This window comes from Pelobates fuscus, chromosome 10 (genome assembly GCF_036172605.1).
Source record: "Pelobates fuscus isolate aPelFus1 chromosome 10, aPelFus1.pri, whole genome shotgun sequence".
NCBI lineage: Eukaryota > Metazoa > Chordata > Amphibia > Anura > Pelobatidae > Pelobates > Pelobates fuscus.
Genome location: NC_086326.1, coordinates 114,409,010 through 114,431,846, shown reverse-complemented (window position 1 = coordinate 114,431,846; position 22,837 = coordinate 114,409,010). Strand labels below are relative to the sequence as shown.

The window sequence follows — 22,837 nt, the reverse complement described above, 5'->3', positions numbered from 1 at the left end:
GTCTCGGTGTAAAATAGACCGACCGCACAGCCCAAATCCATGGAATTGTTTTGGGAATGAAAATGTGCTTGCGGTTGGTCGAAAGAGACTTATATCTATCTCCCGAACGGCTGAACGGATTCGAATGATTTTTGGGTATGTTTGTATTTGGAATGTGCTGATTAATAATATGTAACTATATATTACATATGTATTAATATTGGATGTATGGTTCTAGAGTTATGAAAGTTGGGTAAAAAGTATGTTTAAACTGTACGTATAATTGTGTTACCTCTCAGGCTAAGGGGAGGGAATCTGTGGGATGTAACCATTGTGTGATTGGGTAATGTATAATTGTATGTGGGCGTCTCCCTTGTAGGTGAGAATTGCATAAAAGCAGAGTGTGTGCCATTAAACCTCAGTTCTACTTCACCCTCAATTTGGAGTGCCGTCTCTTATTGGGGGAATCTGCTACAAGGGATTGCTATGCTTGTCATACTCCCTTGCTAAATCACTGCTAAGCTTTTGTAAGAGCTTGTTCCTGTTTTGCTCTCTGGAGGAGTCTACGGTGGTTATGGTGTTATGGTGTCTGCTGCAGTGCTTGAAGTCCTCAGGAAGCGCTAGGAGCATCATTCAACGGAGGTACCCAGTCGGGGTGCCCGTCGATCCGTTACACACACCAAAGCCTCCACATTCATTGGGCATTCTTTCCCAGTGTCCAATTGAGGGATCACAATCTGTACTTTAATTACTCCCTCGACAGGATAATTCTGAGAACCCAGCCCCCACAATTTCACATCATCTGCTGGTAACATTGTTAAATGGCTTAGATGCTCCTCATAGAAAGACTATTGTTGGGGGGGCGTGTCTAGCAGCCGAGCTGTATGGCAGCATACTGATAGAGCTCTGAGCACAACGGAGCGAAAATCGCGATTACCGGAGGTTCAACACCGCTATGGGGAATCCCAAAAAGTCACAATCAAACCCCCAACACACCAGGAAGACGCCGGCAGGCAAAACCGGAATGGTCACCCGTTTCTTCAAAGATTACACGGACCGCATGTCCGACCTCGGCGAATCCAACATGGCGCCGACGACAGGGAACTCAAACCCACCGAGTCCCACTGCATCTGATACCTCTTCAACCTCGATGGACATGGATGTCAAAGAGATATTGAGGAATCTGCCATCCAGAACAGACTTGGCACACATGCTAGGCAAACTGGAAACAACTTTCCAAACCAAAATGGAGGGCCTCAGCACAGAGATTAAGCAGGTAGGCCGCAGAGTGCAGGAGCTTGAAGATGACAGGGGATCCTATCACACCCAACTACAGACCCTCTCTGCCAAAGTAAATGCCCAGGAGAGGCATATGTCAATGATGCAAAGATCTTTAGATGATATTGACAATAGGGGCCGTAGAAATAATCTCAGAATAAAAGGCTTACCAGAAACAGAGGGGGAAAACTTATATACCACGCTCTCCATACTGTTTAACCTGATTCTAGGCCGCAAGTCTGACACTCCAGTGATCCTAGATAGAGCGCATCACTCCCTAAAATCCACGCCAAGAGATGTTATATGCCGCATCCACTATTACGCGCTAAAAGAAGACATCACTAGAAAGCTGAGAGAAACATCAACCCCCATGCTACTCCAGGGCCATGAAATAGCGATCTACCAAGACCTGTCATGGCATACCCTGCAAGCAAGACGGGCCTTAAGACCGATTACAGACCAGCTACGAGCACGCAACCTGCGCTACAGATGGGGCTTCCCATTCTTTCTGATAGTAGGCACCAGAGGTTCCACATACACCATTGCTACCCATCAGGATGTACCAGCATTCATCAAAGCATTGGGCCTGACAGAAACGCTGATCATGGACTGGTATGCACCGGATCCTGCCTTGTCCTCCTCCCCCACGTCGCAAGCACCACAAGGGAGATCCCCGGCAAAACGACAGAAAATGACACAAGTGGCTACGATCCAAAGAGAAGAATCCAGGGCGGAGTAATGAGACACCTGTGGAGACCCCCAGATGGACCATTACTATATCAAGTCCCATAGACCCTCTTATCCTCCATCCAGCACTAGATTCCACGAAAGCACCGAACTTCCACCTTGTCATGGACTCTGTTGAGGCCGACAACCTCGTCTGAACTTAGCCATATTCCGTTCATCTGTAAGGTTCTGACAGACCCGGGTCCATCAGGTCATATGCTTGTATATGCTTATACCTGTTTATGCCCTTCTGGGACTGTACTACTGAATATTGTACCAATCTACTTACATAAGTACGCGTTTATCTTAGACCACAAAAATGTTTTAATGTATGTTAACGGTAATTTACATATGTTTGGGAGCACTAATCTGCTAACTGTTTTACCCATGAGACATGCGACAATTCCCCACCCACAGATGGAGTTGATGTCCGAAAGTTGACTGGGGTGACTCTTATAGGGAATAATACAGATCTGGTGGGGAAGGGGCGATAAAGGGCAGGGATTGGACCGGACGAAACCTGACAGGGTCCAGGGGATCCAAAGTGCCTCCCCCACGACATTGACGAGTGCAGACGGAAATTCTACAATTTATGTATCCTTGAAAGAAAAAACAAAAAAAAAAAAAAAAAAAAATAATAAAAAAATAAAAAATAAAACACCACCACGGAGGGTTGACGTGAGGCCAGGCCTTACTATCTGGGGCAAACCCGGGCGCTCATGGCCCTCATTGGCAGAAATGGTTCAACGCAATTTACTCACACCCCACGGCAAATATTCGAGTAAATGGGCAACTATCTGAGACAGTATCCATAACGAATGGCACCAGGCAGGGGTGCCCCCTATCTCCCTTACTTTTTGTATTAGTTTTGGAACCTTTCCTACAAGGGATCAGAGACAACCCGCAAATCAAGGGAATCACAGCTGGCAGTGAGGACTATAAAATTGCAGCATTTGCTGACGATATGCTCTTCACTATCACTGACCCCACCACCTCAATACCTCCTCTAATGGCAGAAATGAATAAATACAGTGAACTCTCCAACTTCAAGGATAACCTCAGCAAATGTGAGATCTTACCCATACACATAAGTTCCCAGGAGAAATACAAGTTACAAAAAGATCACCAATTTACATAGGCTCCCCAAGACATAAAATACCTGGGCATTCACATCACCAAAGACGTGACTTTCCTATTTGAAAGTAATTTTCCAAAACTGATGAAAAACATAATAGCTGATCTCACCATCTGGAACAAACCTCACTTTAGCTGGTTTTGCAGGCTAAATATTTTAAAAATGAACATACTGCCCAGACTTCTATACCTCCTACAGGTCCTACCTATCACGATCCCTAAAAACTGGTTCACAATGGTACGCAAAACTCGTACAACGTATATATGGGCGCATAAAACTCCCCGACTCTCACACTTACTTCTCACGAGTCCAAGGGATGAGGGGGGCATCGGGCTTCCAGATATAGAAAAATACCATAACGCAATTCTCCTCACTAGACTCTACGATTGGTCATCCACTAATACTACCAAACAGTGGGTTCAGATCGAAGACACATTCTTCAGAACGCCTATCTTCACGATACCGTGGCTAAAATCGGGCCACGCCCTCCTTCGCCATGCCCCACACCCTACTATTTCTCCCACTCTACGCATGTGGGCCAGAATAAGGCAACACCAAAAAATTTCCCCTCACCCATCACCGCTTTACCCGATCACGCACAACCCCTTATTCCAACCAGGAGAAGACGGTAAAGCATTTAAAGCATACCATGACGCAGCCTACTTAAAACAAGGGGACCTAATGGAGGCAGCAGGGGACCGAAAGATAAAACCCCTTAGCTCCCTCGTAGAACCACAAACGGTAATACATAAGTTTCAATACAGGCAACTCACCCACTTCATACTCACAGGACCGCTTGCACACAACTCACACCGAGCACCTACCGGGTTCGAACAATACTGCCACGAACAATCCATAAAGAAAAAGCTCATCTCGGCGATGTACAACTTGATCATAGCAGCCCAACCTCACAACCCACCAGCTTTCACCACATCCTGGGAAAAGGAACTCAACTTAGCCTTTACCCCAGACATGTGGCGCTTCGTATTTAGACAAATCCACAACTCATCGCGCAACACACTCACACAAGAAGGGACCTACAAAAGGATAGTACTGTGGCATTACACCCCATTCAAATTAAAATCACTTTTTCCATCACTTCCAAACCACTGCTGGAGGTGCCACAATACAGAAGGTAACTCGGCACACATATGGTGGTCATGCCCAACAATACAAGAGTACTGGAAACGCATACAGTGTCTGATTAAAACAATACTATCCATACTTATCCCGCTTACACCTGACACATTCATCTTCCTAATACCCCCCCAAACATTACCTAAACCGAAAGCGACCTTACTACTCCATCTGATTTCGGGCGCAAACCAACTCATCCCTGTATATTGGAAACAACCAAATCCTCCATCAATACGGGAATGGATACAAAGGGTTGAGAATATCAGGAGCCTGGAAGAGATCTGCTACTCAATAACAGACAAATACCATATATACACTGCCACTTGGGAACCCTGGAGTGCATACCTAAAAAATCACCCTATGTAAGCCACTTGACTCTGACATACAGGAGCAACACTACCACCCGTATCCCCCCCCACCCCCCCTCCCCACACACCTCCCCCTCTTCTCCATTCACCCCCCCCCCAACACTATGGTAAATGTTTGCAGTGTTGAGCAAATGTGACAGCAGTTCGAGCAATAAAAGTATTGCAGTGGACAATGGCGCTCCTCTCTTTCGCGCCAGGGTCTACAGCCGGTCCACAGAAATATTTTTATTTTCCAGACGATATAATAAGCTATGCCATGATATCGTGCATTCACTTTGTACTGCTTTACCATGTTCGCATGTTATAATTTTCTTGTCAGAATTCATGTCTTCAAAAATTGTGATGTATTAATGCAATACCTCAATAAAAAGTAAAAAAAAAAGACTATTGTTACTTGAGACCTAGTGTTTAGGAGGGCAGACGCATTGATGCCTTCAATCACAAGAGATACAAGGGATTTTAGTCCTACTCTAGAATTTCTAGCCAAGTTGTCACTGTGACGAAGTACCCTTCGCCACTTGGGTCTGGAGAGGACTACTTGCCAGCCTCCTGCCATGTGACTATGGCCCTAGGGTGTGGCCCTTTAAAAACAGTATATGGGCATATTGGGACTTTTTGTGACAATACCCCTTTAAGACTGTGTCACCAGACTGTGTTAATACGTTGTGCATGTCCCTTTCCCAATTGGTTCGGTAAATGGGGCTTACCGAACCAATTACCGAACAGGCGGACCACAAAGAAGTGGAAGTGTGCGGCCAATTTAGCTCCCAGGCTGGGCGGTTACTGCAGGTTAATTGCCGACCGCTGGGTGGCCGCCGTTCGTACAGTCGAACACGTGGCGACGGCCATCGTTATTTAGTCGAACGAGGTCAGCGGGGTGTGCCGTCAAATTCATGTAACTAAAATCGGCGACAAAACGGCATGATCACCGCTGACCCTTACCTTCTCATCCACTTTGACGATTTGACTAAAATCGAAGTGCGTTCGACAATTCGATCGCCATGCTACACTGTGCTATTTGCACGAACGGTGCCGTTCGTGCATTTGAATGGGACTTTGTTATTTTTTTCAGTGTAAAATAGACCGACCGCACAGCCCAAATCTATGGAACTCTTTTGGGCATGAAAATGGTCATAAAGGACTTCCAGCTAACTTTTTAATCACTGAAGGGAATTGTATGATTTTTGAGTATGTTGGTATTTGGAGTATGCGGATTCTGAAAATGTAAGTATGTGAATGTGATGTGTACTTTTAAAGTTATGAATATTGTGTAAAACTGTGTATTTTCCTGCCTGTGATAATTAAGTTAACCCATTGTGTACAGTAATTATATCACAGGCAGAGGGGAGGATTTTGCTGGAATGAATGGGAGTGTTTAACTGTATTGTACATGTTTGATTGACTCTTCCACAAGACCATGTGGGTGGTACTGTGTGTGTAAAAACCTGTATAAAAGGAGCCTTTTGTGTGCATTAAACAGACCTGCTTGACCCTTTCTTGAAGCCTTGGCTCATGCTTGGGGGAAGGGATAACTACACTCTTGGAGATTGCTATATTCACACTATACTTCCCAGGGTAAGCTCTTGTAAGAGCTGTTCTTGTTCCTGCTACACTCTCTGGAAGAAGAGAGGCCTGCTCCCTGGAAGCTGGATCCTGACCTTGGGTCCAGGGTGGGTGAAAGATGGCGAAACCCCGGCGCAGCTGATGGTGTTGATTGGAGTGCTTGGAGTCCTCAGCAAGCACTAGGAGCATTGATTGGCGGAGGTACTCGGTCGGAGTGCCAGAATTCCGTCACAGTCTTTCTTTCTATACTGCCTCTTCTTCAAGGATCTGCCACATGTAGGGTCTGGGTCAACAACTAAGCCCTCTGAAATAAGAGAATCCTTTAAAGGACATTTGCTCGCCACATGACTGCTATTTTTGGGGGCAAGAAGGAATTTTTCCTAGTTTTTTCCTTCTTTTGGATCAACTGCAAAAACATATGTGAGGAAGGCTGAACTTGATGGACGCAAGTCTCTTTTCAGCTATGTAACTATGTAATGTCCTGCTTGCCCAAAGCTAAAACATTAAAATTTTCCTTTCTTCCCTAGCTGAGGAGAGATCTGAGAATTTTTTTTAGAGCTTGGAACTATGGTCTCTTCCCTGTTTAATACGGCTGTTGGTAAGTTAGTCTTAGGTGCTTTCAGATTTTCATGTGATGATGATTTCTTTATGCAATCATGCTGCTTTAGGATATGGTCAAATTGTTTATATATTATTTTGACTTCTTTCATTGTTTCAGCATAATCCAACAACCCCTTAGCACGTAGAAGGTTGACCAAAGCTGTAGCTATAGGGTCATTTGGTAGAGTTCCTCTTAGAACTTGTCTCCTTCTATATTCATCAAACTTATCTGATGTGATAACATTCTTCTCAAACAACTTTCCTAGCATTAATTCTAATCGTATGAGATAGCAAGTGAGGGTTTCCTTCTCGTGTTGATCAACCTCAGTCGCATGGACTCTTCAGTACAAGTCCACTCCTTTAGTGCCTGGGTTACATTACTTCTCCACAGAGCAATTCCTTCTTCCCCGGTTGGCCCCGGCATAATTCAAGAGAAAGCTTAGAGTCTCTTGTAATTATGCTCATTAGATGATTGGACCACACTTTTAGACAACTGAGTTAAGACTACACTGTTGTGCATGCTCATCACTGCCTTCTCCTTCAGTATCAGTCATAATTATTCTCCTAGGAGGGATACCAAATATGTGATCACTGTCCCCATCGTTGGGGTCACATTCATCTTCTGACTCATCTTGAGCATAAATCAAAGGACTTCCAGGGAGCTGAGTCTTTGGCAACTGTAAATACTTAGGACAATCTTATTCATTTAGTGGCCTATAACTCTTCACTAGAGCAACAGCAAGTCCTGCCTTCTCATTCCTCTGTGTCTGTATAAGGCAGAATTTCTGTAACCCTGAGATCTGTTGAATGGCATCATCAAAACATTTCAGGCATGTTACACACAGCTACAACTTGATTTGGGGAAATTAATTTCTTCCTTGCCCAGTCCCTGACTTCTTTGGGGCTGAGACATTGGATTATTTTTATAATTTTGCAGTCTCGATCCATCTCAGCAGTGCCTCCATCTGTAACCCTTTATTGCCCTGCTCCTGGCAACAAGCCATAGTTAGCAGCAGATACACCTTCTTTTGTCGCTGACAGGGATTCTGAGCCTCCGTTATAGTTGCGAGATTGGGACATCTTGTTCTGACACAGTGCCTCCACTCAGTGCAACTTCTAGTTATGGGGAACCCACCCCATTGAGTAGACGAGTACCCTCCACTTAATAATACCTCAGAAACATGAAATAAATACAGACATGGAAATACGCACTGTAAAGAGATACACATATAACAGCAGAAATAACAATGCAGTTCCTGGCTAATGTTAAATGATAACATCCCTGATGTAGGAATGATACAGTCACAATAATCTTTAGCAGCAGGAATGCAGACAACAAAATCCCCTTAATAACATCAATAACTACATCTGAACAGTTAAACACATAGGTACCTGCAGGTAAATTATGTGCACAACGTTGGGGCCCTTAGGTGTAGGTAGCACTACCCAGATAAAGTTATAAGGGAGAATCCTGAAGCAATCTCTGGAGACCGTACCTTTAATTGACCTCTGTAACTGCAGATATCTCCAGAGAAAACGTGGCGACGGCCATCTTTATTTAGTTGAACTCGGTCAGCGGTGTGTGCCGTCAAATTCATGTAACTAAAATCGGCTACAAAACGGCACGAACACCGCTGACCTTTACCTTCTCATCCACTTCGACGATTCGGCTAAAATCGAAGTGGATGAGACAGTAGCAGGGCAGTAATGGCAATCCTTGCTCTTCTTTCAAAGATATCAGCAAAACAAAAGAGTTCTTCCGCAGATATATATTCCCCTCTATTTGTTGGCTTGGATTGTGGGCCTACTTGCTGCCTCCGTCCAGGGGATCTAACCAGGACTCTTTTCATTATAGAGCCATGCAACGCCTGAAAGCTCGATTCATCCCTCTTATGACCAGATGGTTCCACTCACTACAGAAGTCAAAGAAGAATTCCAATGGTGGCTCATTCACATGTCCGCATGAAACGGCAAGGCGATTTTCGGCACCACACCGGATTTCATCATGGAATAGGACACGAGCCTTCGGGGATGGGGCGCGACATGCCCGACAGCCTCCACAGGTGGCCCATGGACATCAGCAGAAAGCATTTGTTTTCAATATCAATTGTCTAGAATTGATCGCAGGCTCCTTTGCGATCCGCAGCTTGGCCAACCAACTCTCAGACCTTTGCTGTCACGACACTCCTTAGTTAATATGCCCTCGTGCAGTACTCACACTCACCACTGTTTCTGTTTGGCACTGTTTCTTATTTCTTTTCATTAAGCACTTCACCTGGCCCTTGTTTAGCACCTATATATTCTGGTTTCTCCTCTCACTCCCTGCCAGATCATTGTCTCTTGTCTCCTGTTTCCCCGGTTCCTGGTCCCCTGTGATTCTGGCTCCTGGCTCCTTGATCTTGCATACTGTTCCTTGGTCCTGTGTCCTGCGCCTCCTGGTCTTCGTTCCTGTGTTCTCCTGGTCTTCGTCCTGTGTCCTCCTGATCCTGCGTTACTGTGTCCTCCTGGTCCTTTGTTCCTGTGCCCTCCGATCCTGTGTTCTGGTTCCGTGTTCTCTGCTTTATTACCAGTGATCCTGACCCTGCATCCTTGTTCATTTATTCTGCTTCTGATCTTGCTTCTTGGTGTCAGTATATTAGTCTTGTGACTCTGGATCTGTGCACTACCTGCTACTCATGGTAACTGCACAATCCTGCCCTTGTACCAAAGGACTGTTCCAGTATATGTTGCCTGCACGATTCATGCTTATTCTGATTTATTGTATATATTTTGTGGCATTGTATATATATTGTTTTGTTTTGTCTTTTGGTTCTCTGTAAATATATATATCTCTTGATTTACCCTATTCATTTGTGTCTTGGCATTTATTTCTTTGCTGTATTGGTTCCCACATTTAAAGTGACAGTGCCGTTCAAGGGCAGCACTCCTTCATGTCATTACAGTTGCATCCTTTTGCGAATGGACATTATATCTGCCGTCCAATACATCAACCACCTAGACCAGATCACTTGCCCTTTCAGAAGTGACAGATTACATCTACAGTTTCTGTTTTCAACACAACATCACGCTACGGGCAGAATATCTTCTGATAGAGACAAATTTTACAGCAGATTGGTTTTCGAGACATTGATGGGATGTCGGCGATTGACAACTTTGCAGATCGTTTTTTCTCCAGATCTTGAGATTGAGGGACCCATTCGTAGTGGACCTGTTTGCATCTCCGACTAAATATCAATTTCCACAGTTCTTCAGTTTGCTCCCAGACCCAGAGTGCTCGACAGTGGATGCTTTCCTACAGAACTGGCCGAGGCGGGGAGCTTATGCTTTTCCATTATTTGCGATGATTTCCAGAGTCCTTCTACAGGTTTGCCGACAACAGGTCGCGCTGGTCCTCCTGACCCCTCTCTGAGATCTCCTGGACCTCTCTTGCCAAGATTCACTCCTCCTACCTTCTTTACCAGACCTCCTCTCAGATCCTCAGGGCTGACCTCATCCCATGATAGAACAAGGTCATCTCCACTTGGTGGCTTGGACTCTTTCTGGGGAGCATGGAACTTCAGAGACCTATCGCAGATGACTAAGGACCTCCTCTGGGATTCCTGGGCTTCTGGAACTAGGAGATGATATCACCTAGATGCATCAAAATATTCACACCTCGTCAACGTTGCACTCCGTTTTCTTCAGGATTGGCTGGATAATATGGAGCTCACTCTTCGCCAACTCTTGGCGAAGTTCACTTTACTTCTCTGTCTTGTATCCTTTCGTTGAGTTTCAGACGTTCGAACCTTTAACTGTGACGCTTTCACCTTTTCTCCTGAAGGAGTTACCTTCTCTATATCAAGACGTACAAAATCTGTCACCTCCATGGTTTTCTACCCATATTTTCCTTATTGTCCTAAACTATGTGTGGCTTTGGCCCTTTCTCGTTATTTGACTATCAATTGATCACTCCGTTCATCTCCCTCTGGTCAGCTTTTAATCTCATACGGCTGTCCCCATAGTCCTATCTTGACCACCACCCTAGCAAGTTGGATCAGATGGTTGCTATCATTAGCAGCGGTCAAGACTTCTTTTGGAGCACACTCCGTCAGAGGAGCGGCAACCTCAGGGGCATTCATGGCTTAAGCTTCTCTACATGACATTCTCCGATCGGCAGATTGGTCCCATGAAGAGACGGTTTTGCAATTTCTATTTTAGTCCGGCTGTACATGCTTCCTTAGCGTTACTCACTGAGCATTAAAACAGCAAAATATGAAGCCTCATGTCATGTTATAAAATTGTAGATTATGCTAGCTTTAGTGTACCTATAATCTTAAATTTCTTAATGACAGGAGGAGAATTTTGTCCCACCTTTGTGTTACCCTGTCCTTCTTTTTTTGCCTCATCAGGTAAGACTCCTGGACAGAGGGGTGAGTATGGTCTGATTTCTTGAATGACAGGTATCATTATTGTTCGGTTATGTTTGCCATAGTCACTTAAGTACTAATTTTAATAAGGTCTCAGTTAACATGCCTTTAGAAGTCCAATTCTTAGCTTAATCTTTCTTTTCAACTCTTTCATTGCAGTTTAAAGATCCCTCATGATACCAAGCCTAAACTCTGTTTCTGAGATCTTCTTCCAGTTTATTCTACAGTTTTCCTGTTACTTGTTCATTTCGCAGCCAGAAAGAGGAAGAGTCAACTGTGGGAGGGAGTTTTGTTTTTTTCTGATTGGTTTACTCTGTTACTATGTTAAAATGTGCTGCTGTGGAGCTTAACTAAAGAGAGACTTAAGTAAAATATTAATCTCCTGTCATTAATACAATTAAGATTATAGGTAAACTAAAGCTAGCATAATCTACAACTGCTTGTATGTAATGTATCTATTTAATTCAGTAAAGTGTAGAGATATTGTCGCACACCTAGTGGGACCTCCAAAGTATGAAATGCAGGGAGATGCCATTTATTTTTCATTCAACTTAATTTTTAAAAGTTCCATTATTTTAACTAATGTACTGCATTATTTGGTGATAATAGTCTAATGTTAACACAAAGTCAACATGGCAATCTATTGGCTCTTAGTGATTTTTTATTTCAAGTATTTTATTTACATGTGAAAGGTAGGTGATGCCATTGAGGAAGCCTCATTTGTGGAGGCAAAACATGGTTGGTGGGGTATTTTAAATTGCTCTATGTTAAGGACTCCATGCCCATACCTGCGAGAAATAGGAGCAATCTAATTTTTATTCTAATCACATACATAATTTTATAAGATCTGTGATGTTATTGTGTATATTATGTAATGTTTCTGTTCATTCTAAAAAAAAAAATTCTACAAACAGTAAAAAATTTTTTATTAACAATGTTATATTGGTAACCAATCCCCTAGTAATTTTCAGTGCCACCGATTGCTACGCAGGTAAAAAGATACAGCAGTACCTTAAACCTAGTCTCACACTAGGTTCCATGACACAATGGAAAATTTCTATCTGCCATTTAAAGTTGTTTAAAGTGCCACTGACTGGTACTTAGGTAGACAGATGCAACAGTAAGTTAAACCTAATCTCACACTAGGATCAATGACACAATGGTAATCTCATATATCCCACTCAAAGTTGTTTCAAATACCACTGATAGTAACTAGCTAGCTACAGCAATATGCTAAACCTAGTCTTACACAAACAAAAAGAAAAGTGGAGCATATATTACCAACAACCAACAGGCTGGGTGGTAACCCCTAAAGTTATAAAACAATGTTTGGTAAATCATTCATTAAATAGTGGTTTAACAATGAAGAGTCATAGTAGAACCTATATACCCAAAACAAAAGCTAAAACCTAACTTTTATTAATCACTAAGTAAAAATAAATAAGTAGTCAAGTAATGGAGAAAGTATCTGGACCCATTTGGGAAATAAAAAATAATGATGAAATAAACCCTACAGAGCTACAGAGATTAAATCAAATGCTTCCAAACATAAACTGCATGCTATAGCATGTAGTTTACAGGACCTATATGTATCAATAACCATAGGCAGTAGATTGCAATTGTTTCATCAAAGTGTACAGGTGCAAAATGTATCCAAAAAATATAACAAACTTGCAAAAATAAGGCAGTTGAAATAAAAGGAGATGCAGACTGGAGCTCTCAGTCTGACTGACAAACTGAGAATAGTTAGCTGGATCACGTGGGTTAATGAGTTGACAAAAAGGAGGTGTATAATATATAATAAAAAGGAAATAAAGATCTCTATATAACCTGAATGTGCCTTTAAGCGCACCCCAATATAAAAACAAGCCACCACTGAGTAACAACTAATCTTAAAGAGCCTTGTGGCTAAGAAAAACCATGCTATTCAAATAAAAATAACTAGCAAATCGGGAAGGAAAGTTAGCCGAAAACTATGATAGAGATAAAATAGGTACACTGACTTCCCATCTCTATATCACTAAATTGTAATAGGAATAATACAGCCACATAGTTACATAGTTAGTGATAATCGGGTAGTATCAGGAAAGTCATTAGAGCCCCTGACACACGTTTCTAGCTACCACTGGCAATACGCGTGTCAGGGGTTCTAATGACTTTCCAATACTATATATTCTGGCTGTCCCCTAGCCATCAATCGTATTTTCTTTTCAACCACTTGATTGAACAGGAGATGCAGCCCACATGATTTGCAGACCTACTGTCCCTCATGGCAAACTATGCTACATTTTCAGTTGAATTTGGGGAAAGCATTTCACTTGAAGCATTTCAATTGCTTTTATTTGATTTGTTCATTGCAAGTCTGTAAAATTTGACAATAACCCTGATGTTTAATGTGTGTTGAATAATTTTGCACGTCAATGGGGTCAATATTTATCCATTTATCAGAAGGGACATGGACATGAATGGGCGGAGGGAGTGGTTGCAGCAGCTGTGACCACTGCAGGAGATTAATGGTCACAAGGGACCCTCCAACATGTTGGTTGTATTATCACAAGAGCTGATAATTCTACTTCTTCTTTTTTTTAATTCTTTATTTTTGCTGTGCCTGAGAGCAGATAACAGATAATCTTGTGGTGTCACAACAGCAGAAGAAAGCATGTTCAAAACAATTAGGGTCATGGCATCAGATAGAAAAACAGCACCATTTTATATATGAAGTTATTCAGGATAGATACGCATGAGTACACTTCTTTAAAGTTTACAAGCTAGGAATGCATGAGTAAACTATGATAAAGTTGTCAAGCTAAATTATTTATTATCATTGCTATTTATAAAGCACCAACAGATTCCGCAGCGCTGTACAATTAGTGGAGAAACGTACAATCTACACAGACAAATACAAGAGGTAAGAGAGCCCTGCCCGTAAGCTGATATATAGCCATTGGAGCTCTTTTATACAAAGTGCTTGGCTAGATGGCCCGTGAGCTTACAATCTAAAGGAAACCATGGGGATTTGAGACAGGAGGTAGCAGGGGAAGTTTGGAGGTGATGGCTGAACAAGTTAACAGAGAAGCAGCTATGGGTAAGATGTTAGGGGAATGAAGAGGTAATTGGGTGAGAATCTCAAACAGCTGGAGGAGCATGCTATATATTTAGGGATATTCCAGGGATATAACATTTAGTCTGTTTTTGCTCCAGCATCTGAGCACTAAAGTAATAAACATAAAATAATGATGAGATGAATGCAAGAGAGATCTATAGACTGTGTATAGACATGCCAGAGTCTCAACCATGGGGTCAGCATACTCCCGTTAAGGATACGGAGCAGTGCCAGCCAAGAGCGCCAGTTCCCTGGTCTAATGCCATCAGTGTCAGCGGTGGGTTCCTTGTGATTAACTGCAGCCCTCTCCATCCTGTTTCCCTCTTCACCATCCACATGCTAGTCTTAAGAGTATTCAGTGCTCACCCTGGTCTGCCCTCCACATTCCTCGTGGTTCAACAGGAAAGCCTTCTCCTCCTCGGGCGAGTTGTGTCGGCGTTGGGTGCTTTGGAGTGGCCTTAGAGGTGTTCAGGCTACCTCAGGAACAAATGGAGTTCCCACATCACGTATCCTCCTCCAGAAGACCTCAATCAGCACGTCTAGCCACTGTACAATATCGGGCGCCTCTCCCAGGGCATCTGCTATCTTGGATGCACCACCGTCGTATTCGTCTATATCTGAGGAACTGTCATGGAGGGTAGCTGCCAGGGGGGGGACCGGGATCAACCTCGCTAATCCAAAGTGGAGGGAGGTAATGAGGCACCTGCCAGATTCCTTGGAGCCCTGTCTGCAGTTGGGCTGGATCTTGTGACTCCTCAGGAACAGAGATCTGATGAGAGTTACAGTAGGACTCAGTGTAGAACATTTGGAGAAATAGTATAGGTGATTTTATCCCCAATAGTAGAGAATTAACGAGGAGCTCACTCACTACACATCCATAATGCAGGAAGCTCAGGCCCGGCCCCCGACAATTCTACTTCTTGTATAGTGCGCTTTACAGTAGGAAGGTTCTTATTTAAAAAAGTATGTATATGATGCTCCATAACACCTCCCAAAATTTCCTTAAACAGACTTTGCATGACAGTACTGGAGCAGTCGGACCTATAACTTTATCTCTGACATTTCTAAAAGCTCACATTAGCACCAGGATGACCTACCTAGTCTCAAGGGAGAGATAACTTAGGGAAGGGATATGTGATTTGATAAGGGAGGTATGCCATGTGGCATGGGCTGCGAGGGGTCAGTAATGATGAAGTAAATAGCAGACCTATAACACGGTAATGTGTAGCTTGAGAAGTGTACCCTAGACCCACTCAAGTTAACAAACAACTCTCTCAATCCTTAAAAATTCTCCAGCCTCTTAACTGTTAACATTTTCTTGTACTACTCTTAGAATCCACTTTACAACTGTGTCTTTTCTGCAACCCTTGTTAAAAAAAAGCATTACTCAAAAGCCACTATATATGTTTGTCTTACCATGGCATGAGAAACTAACCTATTACCTCCAAACTCGTACTTTTACACTTTATAGCCACACAAGCTGTGTACTTTCAGATATCCTTTATTAAGCAAACATGTTTTACTTCTCTCATAAGCACTTTCTCTGAAAGGCAGTGTTTACTGCAAAAAGCTTGAAGGGAATGATTCTACTCACCAGAAAAAAATACTACAAGATGTACTTGTTCTGGTGACTATAGTACCCCTTCAATAGTTATTTTACCTCTTCTATCAATGCGGGGAATAGCCCTGCACCCTCTTAGCCAAAGATCTGACCCCACACTACAGGGTTTAGTTCAGGAGAGCTAAGAGAAGCTCAGTTCTTCCAGCTCTCGGTGGATGAAGTGACTGATGCTTGGCAGACCCCAGGGAAGTTGTCAAACCATTAGGTCTGACTACTTACAGCGTGGCACCATGGGAGTGATTTACAACCACTTGATGCATTCTGACTAACAAATGTAAGCATTGCATTTTCTCACAATCAGCAATATTTACATTTATCAGACTACAGGAACAGAGTCCATTCAGTTATAATGGATTTGATGAATATAGTGTCCCTTTAATTTAAAACTGCAAACTAAACTCTGAACTGTACCATAAAATCTGAATGGAAAACTTTAGATAAAAGCAAATGATCTGTATACATTCTCCAACTTAGCTTGGCAATTAGCCTCCAGTTTGCTGTTCATATTTTAATTCACTACAATTCAAAGCTTAATTAAGAACCCTGAAGGTTTTAGAAGCATAAGATGGGTAAAAGACACTGAAAAAAACTGCATGGATCCAAAATATGAATTTACACCATGAGATATTATTTATGACGTCGGCAGGGGAGGAGCGTGGGCGGACCCTGAACCAGCCCCAAGGGACATTGGCCCTGAATACAGGTAAGTCACTGAAGGGGTTATAATTACTCAACTTGGGATGGGGGGTGGGAGGTAGAGGGAACCTGAAGAGTCCCTTTAATTGTAACCCTCACTTGCCACCATTTGTAAGGACTAAGGTCCCACCTGCTGCCCATGTGTGGGGATGAGGGGTTCCACACATAATTATTTAAGAATTATTTATTGTATAATTAATTATAATTTAAGAATAGCCCTCTCTTGTTCTAATATGGTGGTCACATTGGTCTCCTATTTATTTTTTTATTTTTTTTATTAATGATTAACGGGGTCAGTCATTTAAAAAGCTTCCAAAGCATTTATCGGTTTAGCTACTACAAACCCCTCTCTCCCTTTATATTTTAAATAATAGCCATCCCCACCTGATACCCATGGATGAGTCACATGGGAAACTGTGTTAATAGCTGCCCTGATCTTCTATTATAGTAAACAGCCTCTTGGGGACATGGGGGAGGTTTAAAACTAATAATATTGGGGTCACAGTTTGTATTTAATTTTTTCATTAATAATTTATGGGGTCAGCCATTAAAAAAAGGCAGATGGAAGTGCTACCAAAGCATTTCTGGGTTTATCTACTACAATTTGAGTTAAAATTTTATAAAAGGGGGTGGGGCCTGACAGCCAAGATGGCAGGACGTGCTTTCTGAGGGCTCCTGCTCCTGCAGGCTCAAAAACGAGCATCCTACATACCCAAACTGGGCCAGCCATGCAGATAGCCCACAAAACGACACAGGACCACAGGGGGAACAAAATAATGCCCGTCCTGCACCGAAACTCAAAGCATACGCCTGTCCTGGCCACGCGGCCTACTCTGAAGCGGAGCCTGAGGCCTGGAGGAAGCGGCCGATCCTCCGGCACAGGACCTGCTCACAAGCAGCATTCCTACACCGCCCAGCCGCCCCCCCCCCTGGACCGGCGGGGGATATCCCGGTCCTCGCGGGGGCCGACCACCCCTGCAACACGACTCTCACAAGCAGAAAAACAAGAAATGGCGGCATGGCTTCGCCCGGCCATCCGGCGCCAACTACACAGTCACTTACCCAGTGCGGCCTCCAAACACAAAAAAGCCGGAGACCAGAAACAGCAACGTACCCCTTAAACTCCGACACTCGCATTCGCAAAGACCGGAGCGAGTCCGCCAAGCCTGCCCTACACGACCGTCACCCGAGGACGCCGGAGACATCTGAACAACCATACCGGTCCCCACACGCATGGACCAACACCGCCAGCCACATTGCCCGCCGCAGACCAGCACAGCTCTCTGCCAGACATCAGCGGGGAGCCCCTCCAGACCCCGCGGGAGCTAAAACACGGCCGCAGCACCAATTTTCTCACGGCAACTGGCCCCACTATCAAGCCTCCAGAGTTGGCATTGGCTAAAAGGACAGCACCGGAGGCAGACTTTGACCCTATAGTAGCCTAAATGCCTATACATGTGGCTGATTATGAACACACGGACCTAAAGGGTCAGCTAATAACTATTGAGCACCTGTTTCATTTCATGTCATAATCATAATTTAAAGTTGGCAGCTATAGAGCCTTGTTTCACAGATTGTTTTAGTTGAATTCATTACGCAAGGGCCTTAGCTTAATGATTATAATTTGCTCGCTAAACTAGCTTCTCTAACTATCTTAAATAAGCCTGTGACCCTACGACCTTACAGTCACCAGTGGTAGCTCACACTTAGTTAAATGTTTAACACCCCGTTTCAATTTTAGCTCCCAGCTGAGTCTTCAACTAAGAAGTATAACGTGTAACATGTCTGCTTAACTTCGAATCAGGTCTACTTTAAATGTTTCTGCCTAGCATCTGACACAGCATATTACCATACTGCGTAGAAAACAAAAGCGTTATTTTTATGTGTTATGTTTTTTCAAACTCTCTAAGCGATGTACACCTTTACTGTTCATGTCCTTACTTAAAAATTGTGTGCAAGATCTCATGTTTACCTCTATGTTCAAACTATGCTTAACGTGTTAGAGGACTGCCTTTGGGGTACCTCATAAGCAACTGTTATAACTATGCGCACTTCAAAAATAAAGAATGTAAAAAAAAAAAAATATGGTCAAAATCCAGGCATCAAGGCCTATGTATGTTTATGCTTTACAATAACCATAAACTTAGGGTAGAATACCAGCAGTTTCATATCATACCTCCAAATTACTTGTAATGTATGTGGTACTCCGCTCTTGGTTGATCCATCCTTCTGGCGGTACAATTCCACAATCCATCTGCTTTTCACCTTGTAGCCCTTCCTTGATTATAGACACACTGCTGCTAACATCATGTTGAGAATGCTTGGATAAATCTAGATGATTTGTGTATGAATCTCTTTGTTCTTCTTCAAATGAATCACTCACAAGATTATTCAAATTTGGAGTCTCTAAATGGACAGATGGAAGATCAAGAGCCCTCCAGTCTGTTCTTGTATGCAGAGGCAAGCATTCTACCTCATGGTCCTTCAGATCAATTATACTATCCTGTGGCTGTTTCATGGTGATAACTTGATCTTCTGTATGCCATTCCATTTGCTTTTCTTGCTCATGCTGGTGAACTGCCATATCACCATCCTGTAAATATTGTTCAGAGCTGTCCAGCTCAATTCTACCTTTCAAGCTTTCCTCTTGAACAACATAGTTCTGCATTTGGTCCTGCTCTTTTTTCATGGGAGATGCAGACTGAGGCACATCAGTGAAAATATTTGGTGATTCTATGGCTTCCCCAATCAAGTTATCTACACATTTGCTACGACTCTCATTTTTTTTCATATGATACGTTGGAAACTGAACATCAACCACTGGAGTAACCTGAGATTCCAATGACACATTTTTGTTCTCTTCGCAACTCTTTGTGTTAGAGACTGGAGCATTAACAGAAATAGGCGGTGCAGCAAAGATCATCTGTTCTGAAATATTGTCCTTAACACCTTCATAACTGCTAGATGGTAAAAGTGCACCAACTATTTCAAAGGCCTTGGTTTCTGAAAATTCTACGTCTGCCTCTTTAAGTCCATGATTCTCATTGCTCACTTCAGATATGAGCCTTGCTTCAGATGACAAACTTTCAGTGAATCTTTGTGTTTTATTATTCTGTCCCTCAGTTTCTAGAATAAATTCTGATGTAGATTTTTTCATATCTTCTGGATATTGTTGTACCTTTTGTCCGTGCTGAAGGATTACTTTTGCCTCACTTACAGAAGTAGCTTCTTTATTGCTATCAGAAGAAACACATATACGCTCTTCTTGCAAGGAAACTGTCTCTGTACTCTCTTGAATTTCATCTTTACTCTCAAAGCTAGAACTGTGCCTCTTGGGTGCTGAGTCTCTGGCCGAATCAAAAATAAAAAAGTATTAAAATATACAATGGTATAGAGAAAGATAAGAGAGTTAAGTGCAAGACAAATAAAGCATACAATACACCTGAAATATAAGCATAGAAAACCAAAGAAATAAGGATAAAGAAAATAGGGTGTGCAATGTTTATATGTATGTCTGCATATGTGTAAAGATTAAGACAGACTGAGTGACTGACAGAGAACTTACTGATGAATATGTGAGAAATGGACAGAGGAAAGCCATACATAAAGGCAAACAGCTAAAATGCATATTTGTTACTCTTAAGTATAAGAGCAGAGCTTAACTCATTGTAAAGCTAGGTTGGAGTAAAAGTCATGTTACATTATGAAGCATCTTTGCCCCGATTTTTTTTTTTCCAATAAAAAATAGGCAACATTTAAAAACTGTTCATCATTAAAATGCTGGTGTTATTCAAAATAATTTAGAAAACTATAGGAATGGTGGAGTTTTGGCAACTAAAATTTTATATATGACCCCCTGTTTTAATGTATTTTTGATAATTTAATAAGTTATATTATCTAAGTAAAATATTTTTCTTAATTTTCTATAATTTTATATTTTGTTCACCTTACAGTTACAGTGTTTTACAATGGTTCATATCCAATATCGTCTGCCTGTGCAATTTTAGTTTGTCCTTATTGAACTAAACTCTATATTGGTCTTTAAATCAAACTGCAAAATTGAAACAACATAAAGTAGTCAAGCTATTAGTAGTCAAGCTAGTCTACAAAATGCAGTTGTGCTAGTTTCCTACATTTAATCTTGTGTCGAAATTGAGGGCATACTTTTTCCAAGTCAGCTATTTTATCCTACTTTTTGCAATATGTTTTCAATCAACTGCTCTTTCATTAGTGATTAAACCCCAATAAGTTGTTTTTATGGTATTGCTTTCCAGTGTAACATAGACCCCCAAACAAATGGAGTGAGAGAAATGAATGTGTTTTTATTATATGCTATTGAATCTTAATATTACATTAACGTTTAAGTGGATCTCCAAGTTAATTTTTGAACTAAAATTTATGTTCAATACTAATGTGCACTATTTTTGTAAAACAAACAAACAAACAAAAACACTGGTATAATACATGTAAAAACATATCTGCTAACACTAACCTCTCATGGATATCTTTTCCTTGTTGCCCCCAACCACGTGATGTTAGCATGAAAGGACTTCTTCCTTTCCAAGGTGTGCCAGTAAGAAGTGGCTTAGGAAGTGTTGGTAGTATGTTTGTAACAGTTTTGGAAGTCACGTCAATAATTGGACTTTGCAAGGGTGATAAAGAACTCTCTTGACTCATTTCTCTTTCCCCTATAGATGTCCATCGTTTAAGGGAGGGTCTTCTGGTTCCATAAGGTAAAGGTCCAGTGAGTTGGGAAAGCTTTACTGCTGATGGAAGATCAGGGGGAGGTGAGGTGGGACAAGGGTCTTGTGTTGGTAAAGTATTTTTTGTGGCAGCATTGTGACTCTGTGACTGGAGAAGTGAGTTTCTGAGGTGAGGTGGAATGACTGGTTTAGGCTTTAATGGAGGTTTTGAATGAGAAACTCCTGAAACAAGATTTAAACGTGAATGCTTAATGAGGATACATCTGTTACATTACAGAATCTTGTAAATCCTTACAAATTCAAATTGGTTGGTCTTAAACAAAGAAGTCATTGTGTCTTTTAAAGTCACACACACACACACACACACACACACACACATATATATATATATTACATAGTTACATAGTTACATAGCTGAAAAGAGACTTGCGTCCATCAAGTTCAGCCTTCCTCACATATGCTTTTGCTGTTGATCCAAAAGAAGGTGAAAAACCCAGTCTGAAGCGCTTCCAATTTTGCCACAAACTAGGAAAAAATTCCTTCTTGACCCCAAAATAGCAGTCAGATGTCTCCTTGGATCAAGCAGCTATTACCCCACTAATAAGAAATTATATCCCTGTATGTTATGTTTTTGCAAGTATTTATCCAATTGCAGTTTAAACATCTGTATGGACTCTGACAAAACCACCTCTTCAGGCAAAGAATTCCATATCCTTATTGCTCTTACTGTAAAAAAATACCTTTTCTTTGCACATATATATATATATATATATATATATATATATATATATATATATATATTAGTTTATTTTTTTGTTGTATTTTTTTTTATAAACAAAATGTAAGAGTAGAAACTAAAAACAAAACAGACATTGTGCCCCAAAACAGAAAACTCGCAACGGAAAAGCAGGATTCTGGAATTACAAGGAATTACTAATAATATATTATTAACTTTTATTGTCCTGTATAATCATCACATTTTTACTTTTTGAATGTTTATTACTAGTGATGTCCCGAACGGTTCGCTGGCGAATAGTTCCTGGCGAACATAGCATGTTCGCGTCCGCCACCGCGGGCGAACACATGCGGTGTTCGGTCCGCCCCCTATTTGTCATCATTGAGTAAACTTTGACCCTGTACCTCACAGTCAGCAGACACATTACAGCCAATCAGCAGCACACTCTCCCTAGCAGACCCTCCCACCTACTGGACAGCATCCATTTTAGATTAATTCGGAAGCTGCAACCATTTTTTTTTTTCAATTTTTTTTTTGTGTGTGCATATAAATGTTACAAGCAGATACTCCCCCCAGACACTCTGTATTACTGCAGATACTCCCTCCAGACACCCTGTGTTACTGCAGATACTCCCTCCAGACACCCTGTGTTACTGCAGATACTCCCCCCAGACACTCTGTGTTACTGCAGATACTCCCTCCAGACACTGACACAGAGCAGAATAGGGACTGTTCCCCCTACATAGGGTCACTTGGCAGATATGGATTGACACCTATCCTAAGGAT

General features: G+C 42.0%; 1 protein-coding gene across 1 annotated transcript in view; it reads right to left on the bottom strand.

Moving 5' to 3' along the window:
* The window catches only part of TNKS1BP1 (tankyrase 1 binding protein 1), a 160,928-nt gene that overhangs the window by 115,722 nt on the left and 22,369 nt on the right, over positions 1-22,837 (bottom strand). Inside the window, exons 3-4 of the mRNA XM_063434935.1 lie at positions 21,105-21,537; positions 18,789-19,959 (exon numbers count right to left, since the gene is read on the bottom strand). Of these exons, the coding sequence (XP_063291005.1) occupies positions 18,789-19,959; positions 21,105-21,537 (1,604 nt within the window). The remainder of the gene's footprint in view (positions 1-18,788; positions 19,960-21,104; positions 21,538-22,837) is intronic.